Source organism: Ictidomys tridecemlineatus, chromosome 13 (assembly GCF_052094955.1).
Source record: "Ictidomys tridecemlineatus isolate mIctTri1 chromosome 13, mIctTri1.hap1, whole genome shotgun sequence".
NCBI lineage: Eukaryota > Metazoa > Chordata > Mammalia > Rodentia > Sciuridae > Ictidomys > Ictidomys tridecemlineatus.
In genome coordinates this window covers 16,797,894-16,822,734 of record NC_135489.1, presented here as the reverse complement: position 1 = coordinate 16,822,734, position 24,841 = coordinate 16,797,894, and the positions used below count along the sequence as shown (strand labels likewise).

The 24,841-nt window shown below is 46.7% G+C and overlaps 1 protein-coding gene across 3 annotated transcripts in view; it reads left to right on the top strand.

Annotated features, from left to right (window-relative positions):
* Nucleotides 1-24,841, top strand: part of Nedd4l (NEDD4 like E3 ubiquitin protein ligase) — a 300,850-nt gene that overhangs the window by 75,921 nt on the left and 200,088 nt on the right. For all 3 annotated transcript variants that reach the window (XM_078029961.1, XM_078029962.1, XM_078029963.1), the window contains exon 2: nt 17,575-17,648. In XM_078029961.1, the coding sequence (XP_077886087.1) occupies nt 17,575-17,648 (74 nt within the window). The remainder of the gene's footprint in view (nt 1-17,574; nt 17,649-24,841) is intronic.

Below are 24,841 nucleotides of genomic sequence, written 5' to 3'. Positions count from 1 at the left end.
TGAGAGACGAGTTAAGATTCCTCTCCTTTGCCCTTGCCACCCACCAGAGCAAAACTATGTGGTCACGGCCAAGGGTTTGCATACTCTTCAGAGCTAGCCAATGCCCTTGAGTGTTCCAGAGTCTTCTACCATTAGCAAGTAGTGTGTCCTCCTCAATGAGACATCTCACCTTTAAGAAACTACTGCTATGGGTGAGAATATTCCTGATGGAGAATGGTTAACCTTCCTCTGCAGCCTTTTCAAACCCTGAATCCATCCATGTCATCATAGTTTATAACACTTGAGATTCTTTTTGGGGGCAGCACAGGGGATGGAACCCAGGGCTTCAGGCATGCTGGGCAAGTGCTGTACCACTGAGCCACACCTCCAGTTGTACCTCAAGATTCTTGAACATAGGTGACTTAGTTTACTTTTTCGTTTTTCTCTTTTGCAAAATCTTGTACAAACCTCAGAGTTGTTAATGTTATTATTTAGGAACAAGTCTAAAAGTACCTGATAAATATTCTAAATGGAGATGGCACTTTGGGAAATAAATTGTGAAAATTAGTACATTTAAAAGTGCATGAGCACCATGAAAGTTGTGAATTTTTTTTTTGCCTCCTGAAAGGGGCGAGAGGTGGGCGTCTGCTTCTCTAGGTATGCAGTGGGAACTGGAGTGTCACTATAGTAGGTTGTTGGGGGTTCTAAGTTGTTAGTCTGGGTGAGAGGCTCCTTTCTGGTATCGAATGCTAAGAATGGTTTGGGCCACTTTTGGAAAAGAGTTGTATTTTTTTTTTTTTTTAAATCTAGGTTTTATGATATTTCATTATTTGCCCACTGAAAGAACTTGGTGAAGATTTCAATAGAATTAGCCCAACAGTGAAGACTTCTGAATCCTGCCAAGGACAGATTTGAATCTTTAAGTACTAGAATCGGCTCATCCATTTGCCCTGCTGGCCTGGTCATCAACCCTCCTGCTTTTGGTACATTGCAGCTTGTGTGGTTTGCAACTTTTGTTCCTAGTGCTTAAAAGGAGAAAATTAAAAGCTCTGTGACTTGGTTTGACAAGAAGCATTTTAGGTCTTGGGTAGCTGGATTGCTTCCAAATTACTTGCCAAGGCGTAGGCAAGGACTAGTACATTTTGAGAGAGGGCGTCGAGTGCTCCTTCAGATAACCCTGCCCCTCTGAGCTGCAGCGAGTGGTCTCAGGGTGGACTCAGTTGTTCCGTGGCCGTGGCTGGCTGGCAGCCAGGGTACCATTTTCCATGGAGGAGGGCATGCTCCTGTGGTGGGGTGTTCTGAATGACCCCCTACCGCCACCCCAGGTGAATTAGTGGAAATCCTTGGTATTTCTTCCTGGAAGCAGATTTGAACTTTGATTCCACTGGGATTTCAAGCACCATCTCTGCCAGGTAGAGATTGGAATCTAACCTATTTTCAAAAGACCTCTTCAGGGGATTTCATCACTTTCCTGTTAGCATCTGGTGGCTGACAGCCCTGACTTTTGGGAGTCCCTCCTTTGCCAAACACGCGTTCCGTAGGTGCTCTTCTCACATGGTTCTTAAACATTTGCCTGCTGATGGGTCTTGCAGGGCACCCTGAGTGGGACTACAGGGAGATCCCTGGAAGGTTGTACTATGCTTGCTGGCCAGCCTCATCCAGCTCCTTCTCTCCCTCTGCCTTATCTTTGGACAGCACTGAAGGAAAGATCCAGAGCATTCTCTTATGTTTGGGGCATTTCCACCTCATTACTCTTCATCATGCATCATGGTGGGCTTCAAGAGGTCTGGATGAGTGGTGGTAGTCAGTTTGAAACTTAAATTTCTGGTTCATCATAGATAATGTTTGTGAAGTAGGGGGCTGAGAGTTCAGAGGCAGGGTGGAAACGCAGAAGTCGCCATAGCCTTGTGTCACAGCATGGTCCCAAAAGCTGAGGCTGTGTGCTAAGTAGATTAGTGAGCAGACTCCGTGCAGTGTGTGTGGTTGAGTGTGTGCACCCGTGCAAGGTACCTGGAGAAGGCTTGCTGGTGGCTCAAGTAGTGCTGGACACCTGGGGGCAGGTACCTATTGTCATTTATTTGACTGGATTTAGCAATGATCTTTGGAGTTAGCAAAAAGAAGACTGGTTCTCAAGGGAAAGGCGAGATTGGTGACCAGGACTAAGTGTCTTCATCGGTCAAGACCTGAAGGAACTGTGATTACTGCAGCAGTCGGGGGAACAAGATGAGTGTATTATTCATATATTTGAAATGGAGTAACAAATAATACTTACCATAAGATCGGCAGAATCACTGAGATTTGGTAAAAATTGGGTGAGATAAAGTTCTACTTCCCCATGAAAGCAATTTAATTTCTTATTATGAAAGTGTAGTTGGGCTGGGGATGTGGCTCAAGTGGTAGCATGCTTGCCTGGCATGCGTGCGGCCTGGGTTCGATCCTCAGCACCACATACAAACAAAAGAACTTGTGTCCGCCGAAAACTAAAAAATAAAAAAATGTATTCCGTGGCATTTGGAAAAACAAAAATAACTCAAGACATGATAGAAAATTATACTCAGTTAAAATGTCCCCTGTTCCCATCATGCTAAAGTAACCTGCTGACATCATGGTGAGTTTTCACACAGACTAGTTCTTGACCAGAATCACTGAGGAGCAGCAAGGCTGTGGATCGAGAGGAATGAGGAACATGGGGAGTCGCTTGGTGGTTTGTTAGACCCAGCGTGCTCTTCCTGGCATTGCTGGCTGTCAGAGTTGGATATTCAGGGCTGGGATGCTGGGGAGGGGCAGGGGTGGGATGGAAACAGATCTGGGAGTTGTCTGAATTTGCAAGTTTGTTTGTGCTTCCCAGCATTCCATCCCTTTTCCCTGGGGAGAAGGGAGTAAGCCTTATCTTGCAGAAGAGTCCAGCGCAGCCCAGTTCAAATGTGAAATCTTAAATATGCGTGCAGATGGCCTGTCATGCTCCATAATACTTCTTCCTTTATTTTAATAGAGCATTGTTTCTCATAGTTTATTAGTACTGCAGAATCACCTGGAGGCCAAAAGACGCAGATTGGCCCCAGGGATTCTGATTTTAGAGGTCTGGGGCAGGGCCTGAAAAAGTTGCATTTCCAGCAAGTCACTGGCTTGACGCTGGTAGTCGGGGGTCCCACGCTCTGAGAACCACGGATCTAGATTTTCAGAAAATTGGTACTCCAAGACTGTTCTGCATCGCTCCTGGGGCATCTTAGCACATCTTCTGCCACAGATTCTTGCATTGGCCACTGCTGGAAATCCTAGGAATGGGTATCGGCCTTCTGTGGCTTTTGACAGCCATCCATGTGACTGGGGATACTTCTTCAGTATGTTTGGGGATTCGGGGGTGGGGAGTTCGGTAAACAGGCCTCATTGTGGAGGGACCTGGCTTCAGTGCCTGACACCTGGTCCCAAGCTCAGTTACCAGAGTGACTACAGCTTGAGACTTGTCCTGGGGTGAAGCATTCCTTCATGTCTTTCCACAACCTCTCATTTGATTTTTTTTTTTTTTTTTTTTTTTAAACCACCCTTTTAAATGCAATAGGCTCTTTGTAGGTGAATCTAAAGAACAACAGAAACTTTGTAAAAAGGTTCAGATATGCCCCAGAGCTGTGGTTGGAGAGCTTTATGTTGGAGTTGGGAAGGGGCTGATGTTTGTGTGGCCCAGGGAGCTTGATTTAAGATTGAAAGGAAAAGCAAGTCCAGGAACTTCGTGAAACATGGATAATTGCTGTTACAAGGAACCCAATATTTGTTGTTTTTCGTTTTGGTATTTCTTAGTTCTGCATCTCTTTTGAGGCCATACACATGCACACAGTGCTAGTGATTATCTTATGGTTCGGAAAAAAGCTAGATAACTTGATTCTGATTTTCTTTTTTTTCATTAAATTAACAACTCCAGGTTAGGACTCGGCTGAAATCCTTTAGTCTTAGGTAGTATATGAGGGAACCAGAAATAATGATTTGATAAATTTCTAATTTGCTCTTTAAAAATGCATGCTTTGGAACACAAGGCAAGTTCCAGATATTCTAGGGAATAGAGCTTTTCAGAGTCATTTCTTATAGAATAGTTGTTGATGAGTTTTTCTTTGTGATAAAATGGCATTGCTGCGAGACGGGCTGAGCTGCAGCCAGCCCTCCTCCATCTGATTGTGGACCTTTGCACATTTTAAGGTGTGCAGCTGTGCGAGTGTGATTCTTCCCACCATGAAACCAGTACATCTAGCATGTTTGTCTCCACCAAATATGAAGCTTTTGACCATGAATGGTTTGTCTAACGTGAGGCACTTACTTGATGAATTAGAGGTGCCCACCTCTCATGTGCAGTTAGCTGCTCGTTTTTAGTCAGAGGTGACAGAAGGGAAGTGAGGAATGGGGCTGGGCTCAAAGCTGGACTGGCCTTGGGAGCCCGTGGCCATGCAGGACTGTCATCCAGGACAGTTGAATCTGCTGACTGTGGGCTGAAGCTTGTGGTGTCCAAGGTCTGTGACACTGGGCCTTGTGGCTTCTCAGTGTTTTTGGTGAGACAGTTCATCCTCTGCGCACCTCTTCTGGCGGCAGCTTGTCTTTGTGCTCTTCCCAGCTGGTGAATCTGGTTTCCTGTGTTTTATCCAGCCTGCAGGACTCGAGCAGGGCTCCAGCCACCCCTTGAGCCAGCAACTTCTTGCTTTCTTATGTAGTCCTTCCCTTTGGGTTTTTATATCTTAAAACTATTCTGAAAACCACTCATGATAGCAGAAATGTTGGTGTTCTTCCTAAGAGGAATTCTTCTAAGAGGAATTTTAAACATCTCCTGTGGAGTGGGTTAGGCACTGTAAATCGTTTTTGGAATAAAAACAGCAATAAATAGATATCCCCGATTGCTGTCGACAGATGCTCATATTTCATTTCTTCTGGTGTTGCATTTGTGATTGTTTAAAATGAGTTGCAAGTAGGAAGCATTCCGATTTGTGAATAATCTTTTGTTTTCACCGCTAAGTAAATGGGGGTGTAATTATTATTCCTGGGCTTTGTGTTAGAGACGCCACATGCATGCATATTTCTTGTGCATGGTTCTTACACAATTTCTCTTTGAGTTTTTGACTTCTCCTGGGCAGGTCTTTAAATCACAGCATCTCCAAGTTGGGAGGGGACATGGGCCCATCTGGTTCATTTTTCTCCCCTGTTGATATTTCTGGCAGGCTGCTGCCTGTGCTCTGACCACTGAGAACTGGCTAGCTCTCTGCCTCTGGAGGCCACCTGCTCCCTGCTGGCCCTGGGGTAAGGACCAGAAGTTTCCTCCCCTTAATGAGGCACATCTGCTTCCCTGCAACCTTCCCTTCTAGCTTGGGATCTTCCCTGCTCCCCCGATGGCCTCAACATAGGAATTCACTTTGACTTTGGTTCTGCTGCCACCCCAGCCCCTTCCTGCTGGAAGAATCTTTTTTTTTTTTTTTTTTTTTTTTAAACCAGGTTAAGCATTCCCTTAGCATTCTTCATGTGACTTCTATTTTTTGCTTATTATCTATCCTGGCTACTCATATAAATAAGTAAAAAAAAAAACACTTTTATTTATTGAGTCGTTAATATATCCAGATGGTTTTAATGTCTAAGAATATAAAGAAAGCTGTGTAGTGAAAGTCTCATTGTTTCCCAGCCACTCCTGTCCCCATCAATCAGTACTCGTCCCCAGAATCAGCCAGGGTTCCCAAGATTCTTGTGTCCCGGTGAAGTTTACATTATGTACTTGCAAGCAAATATTTGTGCACACATGCCCTTTTTTAATGTAAAGATTGGCATACCTTGCAGAACATTCTCTTTCAATTCATGTGACAGTCCGTCTTGGGATTTCAAGTCTGAACATACAAAATAACATTCTTACGTTTTCTTAGTGCTGCATCAAATGGATTCTATCCTGTTTACTTAAAAAAAAAAAGGGGGGGGGGAGGGTGCAAAACAGCAGTCTCCCTTCTTAATCATGCCCCTTGGGTTTGAACATCATGCTGACCCAAGGCAGGGAATGATAACATCCCTGGCCGTGGAATCTTAATAATGCAAGTGATTTATGCTATCTTATTGCTCAGTCATATTGAACTTGAGATTAAAATATGTCCCTAAAATTCCCCCCACTGCCTTGATACTGTTGATACTCCACTGATGGGGCAGCCAAGTGCACACACTACAGTACTCCCATCCTGTGCCTTTTGGCCGGTTACCTGGTCTGATGAGATCTTTCTGGATTCTGATTTGGTCATCTGACATCTTATCCAGTTGTGTATATCGGCCACAAATTGGATTAGCCTGCCATCAAAATCCTCATCCAAGTTTTTCTGGCTCGGAGCATTGCACAGGATGGATCTAATCATAGAGCCCTATGACGTAGCCCCTGGAACCTCCCTGGAGTTTCCTAATGATTATACTTCGGATAGGAGTTGGTGCCTGGGAACAACTGAGTCCCAACTAGCTTTACTATTGGCTTAGGATCATCTCATCTGGAAAAACGAGTGTGGTGTTTGGTGTTGCCAGCCGGCTGGCTGAAGTCTGCGTGTAAGATGTGACCTGCATATCCTGGAGCTACTAGCCCTACCAGACAAGGACATAAGTGTTCTGCAAATCATATTCTTAGCAAACCTTGGGTATACCTAATTCTCCTTTTCCAAAAGCTCATAGGCTAAATAATGGTCCTCTTTCCTGATCTGCTTAGATGGATGTCATTTTTTTCACTCCGGCCATGTTTGGGAGGACTGTGTTGAGTGAGGTGAGGGTGTTTCTGTGGTACTCTGGCTGAATGGTTGCACATCCCCCGTGACCCTTGTCCCTTTCTGTGAGCTGCTGTGCAGCCCCTGACTTCCAAGTTTCCTGTTTGAGCAGGACAACTAGTTTAAAGAGCAGTGAGAACAGGAGCAGGAGAGCTATAGGGTACCGTGGAGGTTATGTAGAAGGACTTACCTGGCCTAGAGCCCTGAAAAGACTTCAAAAACTGTAGTAGTGAAGCTGACACTTCCAGGGCAGGTGGTCTGAGCAGATAGAGCAAAGAGGTGGCATTGGCAGAGGCCTGACCAGTCTGTAATTTACAGGTGGCAGCCTGTCTGCACTGATACTCAGTGGTGGCATGAGGGGACACTAGAAGACAGGAGAACCACAGCTCAGAGACCCTGAAGGACTGGATGGTCCTTGGTTTTATCATACCCCATGGTGATGGAGAGAAATTGCCAGTGAGGCCAGGCAGGGGTGTCCCTGTGTGTTGGTGTCCTCAGGCTAAGCCTTGGTTCTGAGCACAGGCTCTCCGGGCAGCCTGCCTCATGGTTCAGCTTGCCTAGAGTGAAGATGCTAGTCATTGGTCCAGGGTCTTCACATCCATATATAGGCCAATTTCCCTGTGAAATCTATAGCTTGACATTTGTCTGAGCCTCTTAGGAGCATTGTTCATGTGTGTCTGCACTGCGATGCTGGGGGCCCTAGGCATGCTGACCTGGGCCGTGCGTCTTTCTGATCCTCCTTGGGGAGTCCCAGCTCTGAGGCCACAGACTTCTCCCTGGCATTCTTACTGGGCCATTGAGAGCCTAGACTCTCCACTTCCTTTTATTCAAGCTGCATGTTCTGTCCAAAACCCAGTCCTCACTCTATTGCTAGAGGTCAGACTTACGTCTGCCATGAAAAATCTAGAATTTTAGATTTTTGAGCTATGGTTTTTGGCTTTCAACAAAGTGCCATTGTTTATCATGGCCATTTTTAGAACTGTAAACACAAGATAATTCTCATCTTAGTGATCTTGGAGGAATTTAAAAATGTTTCCTGTCTTGTGATTAGAAGTTCAGAACAAAAGAACCCTTGATAAATGGATTCTTTGAAGCCCTGGTACAGGGAGTATGACCAACTATTCTGGTAAAATGAGAATTTTTAATTAGCGGAAGAGAGTGACCATGTCCTTTGTGTGGGAACACTTGCCAGCTCATTCATTTCGTGGCCCCTGCTCAGTGACAGCCTCCTCTCTGCCCCATAATCGCTGAACTACTGTGGAATCTTGGCATGAGAAGACTTAATGTTCCTAATTGAGAGCCACTCCAAAAACCTGTCCACATGTGGAAGAACTTAGTCAGTATCTGGGTCATGGAGATAGGAGCATGTTTCTTGAGGTGAGACTGAGCCCAGCCACCACCTGCTCCTAACTCCTCAACCTCCTGTTGCCCCTGAGCCCACGTGTGCATCCATCTCTTCTCCCTGGAGGTAGGTTATCCGTGAAATGGGGTGTGGAGTGCTTCGGCTGCGCTCTACTCAAAAGCAAGCAACAAAGGCATCCAGTGTTGCCTCTCACAGGGAGGATTGTCGCATGAGCACTTTCAAGGCATGGGTCAGAATGGATCTGGTGACTGAGTGCAAGTCCTACAGACCTGGCACTGGGATCGACTGACATCTTGGGGGTAATCCAGTGCAGCTCTGCTGGAATCTGTCTCCCACCGCCAGCTGCCTTCCTGGAGGAGGTGGGTGTGACTGTGGCAGGCCAGCCAGCCAGCCCCTTTCTGGGCACATGTAGCTGTTAAAAGGCCACCTTCCTCCCATCATCGTGCAGCTGGCTTCTCACACCCTGTGGCTCTGGTGGGTCCCCCTGCACAGGGTCCCAGCGGTGGCTGTTCTCAGTGGACTTGAGTTTCAGTTCTGTTTTCTTAGGGGCACTTCCCCCTCTGAGTACTTTCCAGAATGTCTGCAGTTCTCTTAAAGGGACCAGGAGCCCTGGCTGGGGATTTTTGCCTCTTCCCTTGCTTCCTGCATACTTTCTCTGAATACTTTGAGATTTAGCAAACTTGTTAGGGTTTTGGCTTGTGCTGGACTCATCAGAAAGTCCTTGATTTTTGTTCCACACTGTTAAGCCACCTTCGCCACTCTTCCCGTGTTCATAATGTGGTTTTAAAGATGTCCAGGCGCAGGAAGACTGTACTGCGCCACACAGTATTTGAATAACTAGACTTTACAGCTACTAAGTTACAGGCACTAATTGACATGCCAGTCTTTAATAATGCAGGGGACATCTTGACCCTAGAAGATGTAGCTGAATTCCTCAGGGCAGCTCTTCTGATGTGCTTTAAGTCATCACTGGGTTAAGTGTAGAGAGTCTTCTCTTGCTCCCTTTTTGGCTTCCTCTTCTACCTTCCTTCCTTTTACAAGAGGCTGTTCACATTCCTGCTGTGTTCTTGCATTGAGTTAGTGCCCTTAGCAGCATGGCTTCAGTAGATCTTTCTGGATTGTGGATGTACCTGTGCTGTCCAATTCTGCATCCACTAGGCATGTGTGGCTGTTGAGCACTTGGCTGATGTTAATTTTACTTTTAATCAAAGGGAAACAGCCTCGTGTTTCTCTGACTGGGCAGAGCAGCCTTAGAGGCTAGTTGAGGAAATAAGTCTTATCTATGAGGTGGGGGAAAGGTGCCATTGGTCTATCAAGTGTGGGCATAAAAGGAGTGTCTGGGCATGGTGCCACCTCCCATACGGGTTTCCATTTCAGATTCTCATGAGCTCCAGTTTGACTTCTCACTGCTTCTTGCACATCTCTACCTGCCCGCTGGAAAGATTTCAAATTCAGGAAGCCCAGGTTCTTGATTTCCCTTAGCCCAGCATTTGATCTTCTTCCCTCACTTCCTAGCAGCTAAGCGCATCAGGCTTCAGTGGGTTCCCTTTCTCTGCCGTTCAGGCCAGTTTGCCCTGCTGTTTTCCCAGAGTGACTCGGGAGCTAGTCCTGTCCTCCATCCCAGGACCCTGCCGGGTGCACAGCAGACTGCAGAATTCCTGTCCCTGTCCTCTCTGGGCTCATCCCCTTCAGCCTGCCCTCTGCTCCTGTGGCTGATCTGCTGAGGTCTGCCCCGCACCACCTGCAGGATGACACTGCTTCTCCTGCACGCCCGCCCCTCCCAGTGTGTCCACTTGTTCTTTTTGTCTGGAAGTTTGCTCCTCCCACTTCCTCATTCTTAGACCCTGCTCAAACATTTAACTCTGGGGTTTCCCTAACTTTCCAGCCTATTTCCCTCTCCCCATCCTGCCCATGTACAGTAATTTTTTCCTCTTGGGGGCTCCTGTAGAACATCATCCATCACTGTTACCAATTTTTTTCTGTCATATTTCAGTTACTTGTATGTGTTTTCATCAGTCTGCCTTTTATTACTGCAATGAAATACCTAAGATAATTTAGTTATAAAGAGATTTATTTTGGTTCACTGTCTTGGAGGTTTTAATTCACGGCCAATGGCCCCATTGCTTTGGGCCTGTGGCAGCACAATACTCCTGGTGGGAGCACCAGCAGAGTTGAGCCATTCCCCTCATGGCTGGGAAGTAAAAGGAGAGGAAGGGGTGGGCTGGGGTCCCATTATCCCCATTGAGTCTACACTCCCAATGACCTAAGACCTCCCCACTAGGCCCTACCTCTTAAAATTTCTACCACCTCCAGTAACACCAAGCTGGGATCAAGCCTCCAGTATACAGCTTTGCTGGATGTGGCAGGTGCCACCTGCAGGAGTGTTGTTCTCTGTATGTGGAAGGTGAGTTCCTGTGGGCCTGCCCTCTGTCTCATTGGCTCATTATTGCTGTACTGCTTTCAGAAAGAAACAGGTGCTTTGGGTGGTGGAATCACTGCTTAGACAGGAGCAGACCCCTGGGGATATATAGGTGTTGAATGCAGGTACCAGGAAGAAAAGCATTGGGTCCTCGTGACTTGCACAGGTAGTTCTTGTAGGCAGCAAGTAGAGCCTGTGGTGATGAGTTCTCAGTGCCAAGTCAAGAAGTTTTAATGTAATCCATTAGTTCATTGGGAGGCTCCACTGGAGCATTGGAGAGGGGACATTTTAAGAAGATTGGGCTCATGGTAGCAAGTAAACTAGGATGGAGAGAAGCTGCTTCAAATAAACAACAGTTACACAAAGTCTGGCACTTAACAGATGCTCAGTTTTTGAAAGAATGGACAAATGAGATTATGCTAGCTGGGGTTGAACCATCCTGCCATTAGTGATAACATAAATTGAAGCCCTGGAATAGAGAAGGGGACAGATTTGGAGTTATGTTAATGGCAAATGTAAATTTCTTAGCTACACTCTAATTTTTCCTGGATATTTTTCCCAAAAATTTCATGCTTTTGAATGTCATGTATCCTAGATTTTCTGGAGTTGCCTTAGTTTCATCGTCACCATCTGGACGTGCTGTCCTGGTCCTGGGCTCTGTCATTTTCCCCCTCCTCCTTTGTTCTCGGCACAGGTACCTTAAGCCTCTCCTCCACAGGCTTTAAGAGGTGCCAGTGGTGCTTGTTGTAAGCCCCGAGGGCAGGGAGTGATTCCTCTTTCGGGTGCTCCCTGTATGTTACTGGGGCATTTTTGTTGAACTGGTACCAGATGGTCAAATTGGAGGACCAGGAGAGATTATCGGAGAGAGGCAGCAGTGGAGGGCTGGGAAGCCCACTAAGAGTGAAGAGTGGAACAGGTTTTGAGGGCAGGATGGGGTCGAGAAGATGGGGTGGGTGGGTCTGGTAAGATTTGGAGATGATGGGAGTGTGGATAGGGGATAGGGCAGTATAGGTTTTTTGTTTTGACTTAGGCAGAGAATTTTATGTATGATACTACAGTGACGAATACGTATCATGATACATTTGTACAAACCCATAGAAAGCACAACACCAACAGTGAATCTGAACATGCGCATGCACTGTACCTGATTCTGATGTGTTGACGTGTGGGCCCGTTACTGGTGACAAGTGCGCCACTGGGAAGGACATCGAGCTGGGGGGCGCTGTGTTTTTTGGGGCAAGAAGCACATGGGAAATCTGTGCTGCCCACTCACTTTTGCCATGAACCTAAAACTGCTCTAAAAACAAAGTCTTAAAAAAAAACCCATGAAGCCAGGTATAATCCCAGCTGCTTGGGAGGTTGAACAGAACGATTGGAAGCTCAAAGCCAGCCTCAGCAATTTAGCAAGGCCCTGAGTCTAAATAAAAAATAAAAAGGGCTGGGGATGTGACTCGGTGGTTAAAGCGTCCCTGGGCTCAATCCCCAATTCCAAAAACAAACCCAAATGTACGTGTGTGTGTGTGTGTGTGTGTGTGTGTGTGTGTGTGTGTGTGTGTGTGTGTAACAGGATCCTGTCTTGGGGTTGGGGTGAGAATGCCTAGAATGGGAAGAATAAGGGTACCTTCTTTGTAGTGGGCACTTTCCATATGTTACCTTATTAACTTAAAACAAAGTTACATGGGCAGCACACACACCATTTACATATTTCTGTGGTCCAACAAAATACTTCTGAAAGTAGTATTTACTATGAGTATGCAGGTGTTTAGAATATACAAGGTAAAAACATAAATTTAGAGGGGAGTGGCCAAGATACTGAGATCCCCGGGGACTTAGGACTTCATGTCCAGGAAGACAGCTGGTGTATGTACAACCAGGGGTCACGGTGGCTCCCTGTGGTGGAAGAACATGATTTCCCCATCCTGATATCCCCTTCTTTTGGGGGAGAGTAGCTGCCATTGTAGGAAAAGATGAAAACGTAAGTTCCAGAGTCGGAGAAGAAGCAGCAAATCTCAGTGTTTGAGTTTAAACTTGAAAGAGATTGACCATCAGGACCATTTTGATGATGATATATCACAGAGGCTTTGTGGTTGGGTGTGGGAATCTTTTGCCCACTATAAGGAGCAGGGCTGCTGGGGTTCCAGATGCCTGTCGCACAGATGAACTAGAGTCCCGCCCGTTTCTACACGCACACCTTATTTATTAGTATGCTGTGTCGTGTGTGGCTTGGGCACCTTATCTTGTCTGCCTCTATTGATAAAAACACTAGAAAACTTATTGGTAAAGAAAAGCACATTTCAAGTGCACAGAACCAATCCTGTTACATAACAGCAGTGCAAAACAATAGGTCACTAACCGGAAGAGACACAGCCACTGGGCTTGGCCTAGCCTCTTCTCTGCCTGCTCCTTCTGATTTGTACAGCCAGCCTAAGAATAATATTTTTATTGTCCAAGCCAAGCCACCTTAATTAAATATTTGATTCTACTGGAGTCATAAACGGGGATCAAAATATCGTGCATAGATTTTATGAAAGTAATTAAATGCTCCAGAAAGTTCAGTGGCTCAGCATGGGGCTCACTGCTTGTGATAAATTAGTCACACACCTTGTCATGTGTTTCCTTACCAAGTGACCTTTGCTGCTTATCTGTATTTACGCTTGTCATTTTGAGTAAACGATCTTTGCTGTGTGTATAAAAACTTTTTAGAGTGACACACTCTGTGGACTTCAGACAGGAATGAAACTTCCTGCAACAGCTACTTGTAAACAGTAAGTACTCAATAAATGCTCTCTTCTCTTCACTTCCCAGCTGTTGCCTGTAGATTATATAAATCAGCTATTCAGCATCTTTCAAACATGCAACTCTATACCTTTGAGTTGGCCATAAAAATAACTTGCAGGTTGAATTTTCTCATGACAGAAATGCTTATTGCGGTAAGCCTGGATGATCCAAAATTTTTATTTTTCTTAGGTTCCTATGAAAGTTTATTTTTGGTGCTGAAGATTGAACCCAGAGGCCTCATGCATGCTAGGAAAGCACATTTTGTCCCCTAAAAACAACTCCAGCTGAAAGTTTAGTTTTTAAACAAAAATTCTGATGTTTCAGAAGGAAACACTGCAAATAAACAAAAGTAAATTATCATTATTCAGAGGCCACCACTATTACCATTATCCTTTCCAGACCTTTGACTTAGAGATGACGGCAACCTTTGGTTTCAGGCGGGACTGACTAGAAGTCTGCTGCCAGCTCATGCCCTCAGAGGGTGGTAGGTCATTTTGGGGTGTCGGTGCTCTGCTCTACTGGCTTCCTGAGGTCCCCCCTTTTGAGTACCTTCTCCACTGAGCAGAGGGGTTGGGCTGAGACAGAAGATATTGACTTTAACTGGCTTATGGCCAGTGGAAAAGCCTGTCATTTTAGTCCCCAAAGGACTTCCCTTAGCTGCAAGGAAGCTGGGAAACAGAGTCCAGCTGCGTCCAAGTGCAAAGGGGACGCAGCTTCTTGTACTTTGGCTGTAAATCAGAATTTTAAACTAGACGCTTTATTTTGAACCTGTTGTTGCAGGCTGAGTCTGGTCCTCCCTGTCTGCACCCCTCAGAAGCTGCGGGGTCTCTGCCCAGCTCTTCCGCCTGCTGCTGTCCTTCCCTGTAGCCCATTTCCCGCCCAGCCACAGCGGTACTTGTCAGACTGTATCGCCCCCAGGCCTGAAAACTTTCCCCACGATGGTTGGAATGGTGTCCACCTACCCCCGGGGCTGCCCGTCTGCTCTCGGCTCCTCCGCTGTCCTTCACCCACTGGGTGCCTCCTCACTGGCCTCTCCCTGGGATGCTGGGCCAGGCCTGCGTCAGCCCACCCGAGCCTCCTGTCCCATCTCATCACTCTGCTGCCTAAGGTCTCGGCTTGAGTCCTCATGGGAGACCTTTCTTGTCACATCGTCCTGAGTTTCCTGCCTCTTCTGCTCAGGTGCCGCCACTAGCTGCCTTGTGGTCTCCAAGCGCTTGGGCCACCAGCTGCCATCTTGTGTGCTTGGTTTTGCATCATGTGGTGGACTCTGAGCAGGAGCTCGGTCTGATTTACATTTCTGTCCCCAGATACGGTGTCAGTAGTTACTTGTGGGATAGAGGAATGTTGCCATGGGTTCTTGCACGTTTTCGGTGACAGTGTTATGCCCCTTTGCAGGGAATGAGCCCTTAGGATAGAGGAGCTTTTAGGTGCTTTTTCAGTTATGAAGGTGCTTTGGTGAGTGTTCTCTTTCTAGTCGTTTTGTTGGGTTTTTTGCTACTATCTGTGCTTCTTGGGATTGATTTCTAAATGAGGTTTTATTTATGGAAGGGGTGGGTATGTGTGACATTATAAGGTATTTGGTGTGTGTGGCCATTTGCCCTTTGAGAAGACTGCTGGCTCCCAAGCCCCACATAGTTGGGAGCCCTTGTAGGTTTCTGCTGGGAGTGGAGGTGAGAGGTGTCCGTCTTTGTCATTGCTGTGCCCTTACATCTTAGAGTCTAGGGTCACAGTTTTTTCTTATAGTAAACAAATGAATTGATTTATCTTAGAAAAATTCTAGTTATTCCTTCACTTTAATTTCTATTTCTTCACCTATTCGTGTAAATGTTATGTGACTGCCTGCAGGAAGAACCAGGGCTGGATCTGCCCTGTCCCAGTAAGGCCACCCAACATCAGTGTGAACTTGGGGAATCGGGGGGTCAGCTGCATGTATTCCTTCAAATTCAGGCCAGGTTTGGTTGAGTCCTGGACCAAATCTGAGGAAAGTTCAACACGCCACCTAGGATTTCTGCAAATTGCAAGAAAGGGGCAGTGTGGTGTGGAACCAACTGTACCTTGCTTTCCGTCCTACATACTGCCCTTTCCAAGTCCTCTCGGGTCAGTCATAAATGCAAGGCTGTGCTGTTCAGGAAGAACCAGGGCTGTAACTGCAGTGGCCACAGCAGGAGTTGCTACTTCTCAGGTCTCTTAGCTGCTCCTCTTCAAGGCCCATTTCTCCTTCCTGCTGCCAGCTCAAGCATCTGCTCCTTCAGCCAGCATGGGACAGGGAGGTGGGACAGGGAGGCTTGGGTGGGCTCAGACCCATCACCTCCTTAACGGTCCCCACCCACTCCTGCACACAGTGTCTAGGAGGTTGCTGGCTGGAGTATTTGTAATTAGGCTTGTTTTTCTCTGGAAATTTCCCGTCATCCTTTTCATTTCATTGATTTTGTTTCTCAAGTCAAATCCAAATCCCTTTGCCTGGCAGACCAGCGTTTCCTCTTAACCATCCACCTGTGGCTGTCAATGCTGTGGGTAGTAGGAGGCCACTGACACACCCCAGCTGTGCAAAAAAAACTCCACACAGATGTGCTGCCCAATTTTGACCCGTATATAAAATAGTACTTGGACTGTGCCAGCCATTGATCTGAACCACTGTGGGAGGATCATGATTGACATCTGAGAAACAGAAAATGTTAAGCACCTCCATGTGCTTCACATCCCATGCTGATGAGAGATCGGTGACCTCTGGCCTGTGTGTGTACAGAGCAAGAAATGTCAGTGCTTAAAGGAACCAGGGGATCAGCACTTTAACCCTGTGGCATTTTTGTAAGCCTGTGGATACACGGTCGTGCTATGGTAGGGCTGTGTTTCAGTTGTCCCTGACTTGTCTGGTTTTGCTTTGCATCTCTTAATCCTTTCATGGGGCCTGTCAAACTTGAATCCACACAAGGGTAGAAGGGGGGATTGGGAAAAGCACAGATGAGTTGAGAGTGTCGTTTTAAATCATTTGTACTGCCCACACATTTGTTCATGGGCAGCTTTGTGTCTGCAGATGGTTGGGTGGATGGTTGAATCCCGGAGCATAAATGACTGCACATGCTCCCGTTGATGCATGATCTGTAGCTGATTGGCAAAAGCCTTGCGTCCTGTTCTCTCCTTGTTTTATTTTTGCCCTGCCTTTAATCTTCAACATTGCTTGATAATTATTACCTTCAAATTATATAATTTTTCTTTTCCTCACCTAGGTCTTGACTAAACGTATTAGACATCTGAATTGCTGATACTTCTCTTGATGATCAGCACTTGTGTTTCCAAGGATCCTTCTCTAGCATTTTTTTTTTTTTTTTGTAAATCTCGTTTCTTTTGCAGACTTGGCTAGAACTACCATCTACCAGTTCTACTCTGGTGGAAGTCTCTAGCATGACCAGGTGTTTTTTCCCATTTATCTATTTTGCCATCTGATTGTCTCATAAGCACCTTGGACTTGGAGCTCTGCTAAAATTGATGTTAACAGTTAGTGATCCAAACTGGAAACGAGATTTACTTTGGACTTTCATCACCCACCTCCTCCTAGGCCATCACGATATTAGAGTCCTATATTGTTGGTCTGCTTGTCACCTCTGATAGGCCCAGGAACAGATATGTATTTTTTATTTCAAGGTCAATTTCAATGCCAGTGTATAGGAGCTGCAAGGAAATAGTAATAAAGAGTGGACTAACAAATGGGTGAACCAACACTCTTCTGGCTTCTGAGATGGTCTGGGACAGTTGCTATTCGGGATGATGCTTTTTATGTAGTTTTATTGAAACAAAGGGACTGCTTTTGCTTGCTGACACCAAATATTTTGAAAATTTGAAAAGCAGTGATTTTTGAGAGAATTTTTTTTACCATAGAAAACTTTCAGTCCTTTATCCCACGCCACACTTAACAGACTTATTACATTTGTTACCGGGTTGTTCTTGGACTTTTATGTAGGTAGTTCCATGTCTGTGGTTCTGTTCTGGTACAACGGGGAAGCGCTTCCTCAAAGGCAGGAATAGTTGACGTTAGTGACCTCTTGGAACGAAACGTGGGCTTCACTTGCTGGCTGTCTCCATCTCTGGAGCCCTGGCGTCTTGGAGTTGCTGCACTTCGTTCTGGACCTCGCTGTAAGGAAGAGTGGCGTCTGCTCCAGGCGCCCCATTCTCTGTGCCAGTGCTGCACTAGGCAGAAGTCACGGCCTTGAAAGTTGGGTGCAAAAGCGCAGTACATCGAAGATCAGGGTTTTTTTTTTAACTTTATTTTTTTCTCTCTCCAACAGGGAGAATCCCGTATTCTCAGAGTAAAAGTTGTTTCTGGAATTGATCTCGCCAAAAAGGATATCTTTGGAGCCAGGTACGTGTGATTGATTTGTTTGGGTGGGCTTCTGTAGAGCGCGGCAAGTACTTTTCTAATTTGGATGTATGTCAGAACCACCTGGAGGGATTTTTTTCCCCCCAGGGGCCACCAGTAGAGGGTGACAGGTTGCCTAGTGCTGTTGGATCTGGCCCAGGGCCACATTTGCACAGGGATCTAACTGTGCATCCCAAGGGCAGTTAGAAGACTCCTCCTCTGGGTGGGCCCATTACATGAGGAAGTTAGAGTCTATGGCTGTGGAAATTTTTGCCCTGAGGAGAGAGTTTAGAAATGTGACTGCTTATTTTAATACAGTGGCTCTCGACATCCACAGTAACATCCGTGGATTCAGCCAACCTCCAGCCAAACATATTTGTGCAAAATCAATTATGTCAGTACTGACCACATCATTATTCCCTAAATAATATGGTATAACTATTTAACAGCACTTGCTATGGGTATTATAAATAATCTGAGTTAATGATGAGTTCAAGTAGACAGGAGCATGTGCATAGGTTATATGCAAATACCACACCATTTTATATCAGGGATTTGAGCATCTGCCATGAGGGGTCCTGGAACAAGTCCCCCAGGGATGCTAAGGGATGGCTGTATTTTTTTCCTCCTAGCTTTGGGAAACATGAAAGTGTCATTTTGTTCCTGTGAGAACTGGGTATCCTTGATGTGTATAGTTCAAGGGAAGAGATTTGGTGATGACTGTGCTATTTACCAGGGGCAACAGCCGTAGCTTTCCGGTTGTTTGACCACCACCTCTGCCCCCCAGTTCTATATGTAATATTCACATACTTTAAATCCACCCTTTTGTCCTGCTGGACTCTATGATGTGTGGCCTCCAGTTAGTGCACTGGTGGCCAGGTGAGGGTGAAGCCACTTGAAAGTAGGAATGAACTGGGTTTGGGACAACAGATCATTTGAGCTTTAGACCCAGGAGGACATCAGAGATGGTCTCACCCTGCCTTCCCATTTTATGATTGACGGAGCTCAAGTTCAGGAGCTCTTTGCCCAGGTCACGCAAGCCAGGGTGCTGGAAGACTGACCAGAACAACCTGCCTGTCCCTGCCCAGGGCTCTGGTCGGTCTGTGGCAGTGGTCTGGCTCATCGTGGGTTTCTCAGGGCAGGTGGCTGCTGAAGAGTCTCATCGGGTTCCTGGTTTCTTCCTGTTGGCCCCTATGCTGCGGCCCTTGGTGACTGCTGGTTATAGGGCCTCCACCTGATGCAGGAGCCTTGGAGTAAGGAGGCCCCTTTCTGTCTGTCATCCCCACATGCCCCAACAGAAGTCCACGCCACCAGTGGTCACACCTCTACTGTCTGATCTGCCATTTAGTTTTTGTCTGTTAAAGAATTTGTAAGTTACTAGAATGACACCTAGAGAAATTATGAAGAAATACAATTGAAACAATGTTGGTAAAATTCTTAAAATACCCCTGTGCCTGTGTGTGCCTCAGGTGACAAGTGGAGGGTTAGCTCTTGGGGAGGTGTCACAGGGGACCTCCCGTCTTGAGTGTAGGCTTGACACTGACAGCAGCTCCCTGGAGGGCCCTTCCCATGGGACAGTGAAGTCACTCTTAGGCACAGGCAGGCCAGAGTGGGACGGAGGCAGGAGAGTCCCTGCTTCCACTCTTCCCACGTAGAGCAGCGCTTCCTACTGGTTTCGGGCCACTCCTCGCCCCTGAAGTGAAATGCCATTTCCTGGGATTCTCAGTCTGCTGTGGGCACTAGGGTTTAGGATTCACAGGTGTATATCTGGTGGCTTTCTAACTTTTTTTTTTTTTGGCTGGTCTCTCTTGCTAAATTAAAAATGTACTGGACACAGACATCTCACATTTTTCTGTCTTTCACCTCTTAACAGAGCACCAAGAACTAGAGCAAAAACTTAAATTTTTTTTTTTTTCAAACATTTACACGATTACTAGTAGTTGTGCTGTTAGGTTAAAAATGCCTGTTACTGGTGGCGCACGCCCAGAATTCCAGTAGTGAGGGAGGCTGAGGCAGTAGCATCGTGAGTTTCAAACCAGCCTCAGCAACTTAGGCCCTAAGCAACTTAGATCCTGTCTCTAAATAAAACATAGAAAAGGGGGTGGGATGTGGCTCTGTAGTTAAGTGCCTCTGAATTCAATCCCCAGTACTCCCCTCCCCCAAAAGCCTATTGCTTTCACTCTTTCCAGTAAAGTTAATTATTTGAAAGAAGTTGGATTTAGATAATCTTGATGTCTTTAAAAGTTGATTAATTTTCTTTTGCATTTTTATCCAAACTTCTTCAAAAACAAAATTGATTCAGATTGGATTTCTCTGCCTACTGCGAAGGTGTGAGGTTGAAATCGTAGGGGAATGAGGCTCAGAATCTTAGAGTTGAGCAAGTTTCAGCCTTGAAGTTTGATTCTCCGGGTTTTTCAGGGATAGGGTGAAAAAAGAGCTATCCTCCACAATGTTAATTCGAAAGACAAATCGTGTTTTGGCCTCATGCATCCATTGGCAGAAAGTGAGCCAGAAACTGAACCCTCTTTGTGTCCCTCCTTTTCTGAGGTTAGTGAGAGGAAACCCACACCTCTCTGCCTGCCTTCCTCCTTCCCTCTCCTCCTCTCTCGGGTGTCAGCCGACTTTTAAGTGCTGCTGTTCTTAAAGGACCTGTTGGCTGATGAGTGAGCTAAATCGGAGGGGTTGGTGACAGCATGGGTTAGTGCCATGTTGGCACTCACTCTGGGGTCACAGGGGTGGCACCAGCTATTACCTTTTATTTGGCCTGATGACCTTAATGCTGCCTCTGGTAAAGCCTTTAAAACCACCCATGTCATAGTGCACTCTGTGGAACAGGGAACGACCCTTTCCTCAGACAGGCACGTGAGACTCGGGAAGGAACCCAAAGTAACTCCAGTTGACGGGGGTTCTGAGGTGTTCTGAGTTGGTGGTCACCAGCGAAGGAGGTCCTGTAGTGTTTCTGCCATCCACGGTGTCAGACCAGCAAGTCTCCCCTCACCCCAGCCTGCCCCCAAGTATTCTGTCCCCCTTGTGTGTCTCTGGGTACCTTTGCCTGCCCTGGCAGAAGGGGGGTGGAGAGGAGGAGGGGGGGGTGTGTGCTCGTGGGCAGTGTTGTCGGGACCCTGGATGTGGTGGAGGCCTGGCTCTGCAGCCTCTGGGCTCCTTTTGTGTCTCCAAGGGAGGTCATTTGGTCCCTTGGTCTGAGGTAGGGCCAGAGTATGATGGTTGAATTTGATTGACGGGGGCAGCTGGGGAGGATGGAGCATTTCATGGCTACTTGCCCTTCCAGGGTGGTGGTGGGGAGCTGCCGGAGGCCCATCTGGGGTGGGAGTGTGTGGGGTGCTGGGGGCCCCTCAGCTGAGGTGACTGGTCCTCCCTTGAGAGGCCTGTGTCTGAAGAGCTTTTATTTTTGTCTCTCTGGGCCCCAGTCCCGTGCTTAAGATGCCGGATCATCTTCCACCTTCCCTCCAGCAAAGTCCGACTTGATTAAAGGCACCTTTGTTCAGAGGAGACCTGATAGTCGAGTTGCAGCCCTGCCTGAACGGTGGAGTTGGCACACTCGGAGGGCAGCAGTGGTGGTGAAGGACGGTCCCCTTTGGCCGCACCTAGAGGTTGAGAAAGGGCAGTCGTTATGGTCATACATCTAAACTGGGATCTGGAAGAAATGCCACGTTGGGTGGGTGTTAGGGAGTAAAGTGTAAGTTGAGGTTCTGGTGACTCTGGATCAGTCTTCCAGTCTTGACTTCAAGCCATGAAAAGACATTTTTTTTTTTTTTCCCAAAAAGTTTTTGAAACGATGCTGAGCAAGGGAAAATTAAACCCTTTAAAAGAACAGACTAAAGTGCTGTTAATCACCAAAAGGGAGGTAGATCCCACTGCACAGGAGCACTGCAGGCCCCCACACAGCCTCCTTTCCCCTGAAATTTTGCTCCAGCTGTTCTATACCCAAGACCATCCTCATACCTGGGCCAGGTCACGGTGGCGCCTTTGATGCCTTGGCCTTCAGTGCCCAGCTGGCCAGTCCTCTCCTTGAGCATTCAAGTCTCCTCCTGGTCTCTAGCAGGTTACTTCCTGTCTTTGTGGTACCCATAATTCCTGGGCAGCACTGGGCATAGTTCTTCGTGGACTTGATTTGTTTATACTAATTTCTTTTTTCTTTTTTTTTTTTTTGAGAGAATCTTTTTAATATTTTTTAGTTTTCAGCAGACACAACATCTTTGTATGTGGTGCTAAGGATCGAACCCGGGCCACACTCATGCCAGGCGAGTGCGCTACCACTTGAGCCACATCCCCAGCCCCTATACTAATTTCTTATAATTGTTTTATAGTTGTTCCTAAAGTAGATCATTAGCTCCTGGTGGCCAGAATTGCATCATTCTTACTTTTTATCTTCCCGGCACTTAGTGGGTCCTCAAGAAGTAATCACCAAGGGTACAAGAAGTGGGTGCTGGCCCCTCTTCTTTCCTTCCTGTCCTACTCTTGTCATGAAAACTCACCATTCTCTAAATGTGAAGTTGCCTCTTCTTTCCTTAGCTGTTTTCCCCCCTCCGTCTGAAATCTGCACATGTGCGTTCTGGCAGCTACTCGCTCATCTCGCCAGGGCCAGTTCTTGTGGCAGTATACTTGCTGAGGTCCCCTGACCCGTGACCCCGGCTGAGAACAGAACAGTGGCTGCCACTTGGGCTGCGGTGGTTCCACAGGTCTCCTCCTAGTCCCTGCCTTGTTACTGTTTGTAGGCCCAGAGGCTCACTCAGTGGAATGTGGTCAGGGTGTGCTGTGGCCCAGCTGCCGACCTCCTCCTGAGGTGCTGTGGACTTGTCCCTCTTGTCCCCCAGGCATGTAGGGGAGGTGCTCTTTCTGATTGTCATGGGGCTCTGTGTGGACCTGCAGAGGAGGCCTTCCCGGGCCTCCCACGAAGGCGAGTGCCGAGAGATGAAGGGAAGCACCCGAGCGAAGAACCCTGGGCACTCGGGGGGTGGCAGGCAGGAAAGGTCTCCATCTGCTGCTAATACTTGTGTAAAATTGCAGTCTCATACCCTGAAGGAGCATACTCACTGTGCTAAATTCCAGAGTCTTCTACTGGGGTCATGTGACCAAGCTGGGCTGGGGATGGAAGGTCAGAGCCCTGCACCCAGGGATCAGGACACTGGTGCTGAAGGTCCTCTTGGCTGCCTGCCATCCCACAAAGAAGCATCAGCACCAGCTGACCAGGGTGAGCACCAGGGCAGTTCCAGGAATGGGGCTAAAGTGCCCGAAACCTCATCAGGAGTTGCAGGTGGGGATCCACAGGCCACTTGCCCGAGTGCCTTGTGGGGACTGTCTAGCCAGGCCTGAGCAGAGCCTGAGACCTTGGCAAGGTGGGCCAAGCACACACTCCTACCCGGGGTGGATGAGGTCCACGGTTGACTGAGCTCACGGTCGACATCCTTTGGGATCTTGGGCTTAACCACCCTGGGCTTGATGGGGCCCTCCATAGCCTGGGCAGGGACGTGGCCTTCCATATTGGCCTGCATGTTTCTCAGGCCTTGTTGTGCTTCCTGACAAAATGCATGTTCTCAGGAACTTGTGATCGGGGTTTCTTGATGCCATTTTTGAGATTGGGTGTATGTGCTATGGTTCTTGGAGTGTTGTAACTTGGGGTTTCAGGGAGAGATGTGGTCTGAGCTACTTAGGTAGGAGCTAACTTGATCTCCCCTATGCATTAAGTGCTATTCTTCCCATTTTGCAGATAGGGAAACTGAGGTGAGAAAGAATAAGATGTTCCCCCTCTACCACCACTAGACTGGAGAACTGTGAGCTGAACCAAAAGCCTTGGCCCCTCACAAATGTTATTTACAGAATGTTATTGAGTGCTCACAGTTGGCAGGCCACGTGCTGGAACCCAGTGTGATGTCATCAGATCCTGTCTGAACTTTATGACGAGGTACTAATTGTCTCTATTTGGGTGAGGAAATTGAGAGGTTGTCATTGGCCCAAGGTCAGACAAAGCTGTCAGAAGTGGGGAACAAATTAAGTCCAGACTTACATGGGTTTGATGTCATGCTTTCTCCAGTGATAGGCTGGAGTTCCTCCTGGAAGGCGAGTTCAGGCATTGGTTGGTCATTGGACCAGATGACCATCAGGTTCCCCTTAAAACCGAGATGGATGATATGGTCCTTTTCTTGTGAACAGATTCAAGGAAACTGGCCACTGTATTTGATATCTGACCAAGCTTTTTAAACTGGAAATACTATAAATCATTATAATAGATATTTTGTCAAGTAAGATCTGAAAGATTTTCTTCTAAACTTAGGGTATCTCTCGGTGTCTTTTATTTCTAGATGTTCAGCTTTCTGCTCTAGATGTAAGGAGGGACAGGATAGGTCATTTTATTGCAATTTTAGTGTAACCTTCTCCATCTTTTTTTCCCTCGGTGACGATCGGTTTTCATTTGAGGTTATAAAAGATGCATTTAAGACTAAAGCCACTCCTTAACATGTAGCAGTGGTGGATAAGGCAGACCCACTGCAGAACTCCTTGCCCTCCTGGAAAGCATTGCAGGACATTTGTTCCATAGCTCATTTCATGTGATGAGGCCTGAGCATCATGTTATACCTGTTTGAGTTGCCATCCATTCTTTTGGCAGCTCCCAGGGAATTTGAAATTTAAAACACACATTGAAGGCATTGGGAAGATGGCCCAAAAAAAAAAAAAAAAAAAAAACCTTGCGTCTCCTAGTGACTGAGAGTAAAGGGGCCTCAATGCTACATGATGCTAGTCTGTGGCCAGCTGACAATGGTTTGCTTTATCTAGATTCCAGGTGGTACAATTCTGCTGTTAGCTTCATCAGTTATCCCCCTAGGTATTCAAAAGTGAATTGTACACATCATGGTAATTAGTCCCTAAATACTTCAGTCCACTTAACAATAAATAAATACCCCCCCCAACTTATTTCTATATAACTAGAGGACTGTTTTCATAAAATTAAAAATAATTGCCTGGTGGACAGTATTACCAGATATGTTATCTGTGTTCTCCCAAATGTTGCTAAAATGCCTCTTGTATCTGAACTGTTGAAATTCAGCTAAGAATCATGTTTTGCACTTAATTGGTAGGTCTGTTCAGAGTCTTAGCCTAGAATGGTTTTTCTCCTTTCCCCTCTTTGAAATGGCTGAGGAAGGTTGTGTTACTTTCCAAATTCGATCGTTTCCTGATAA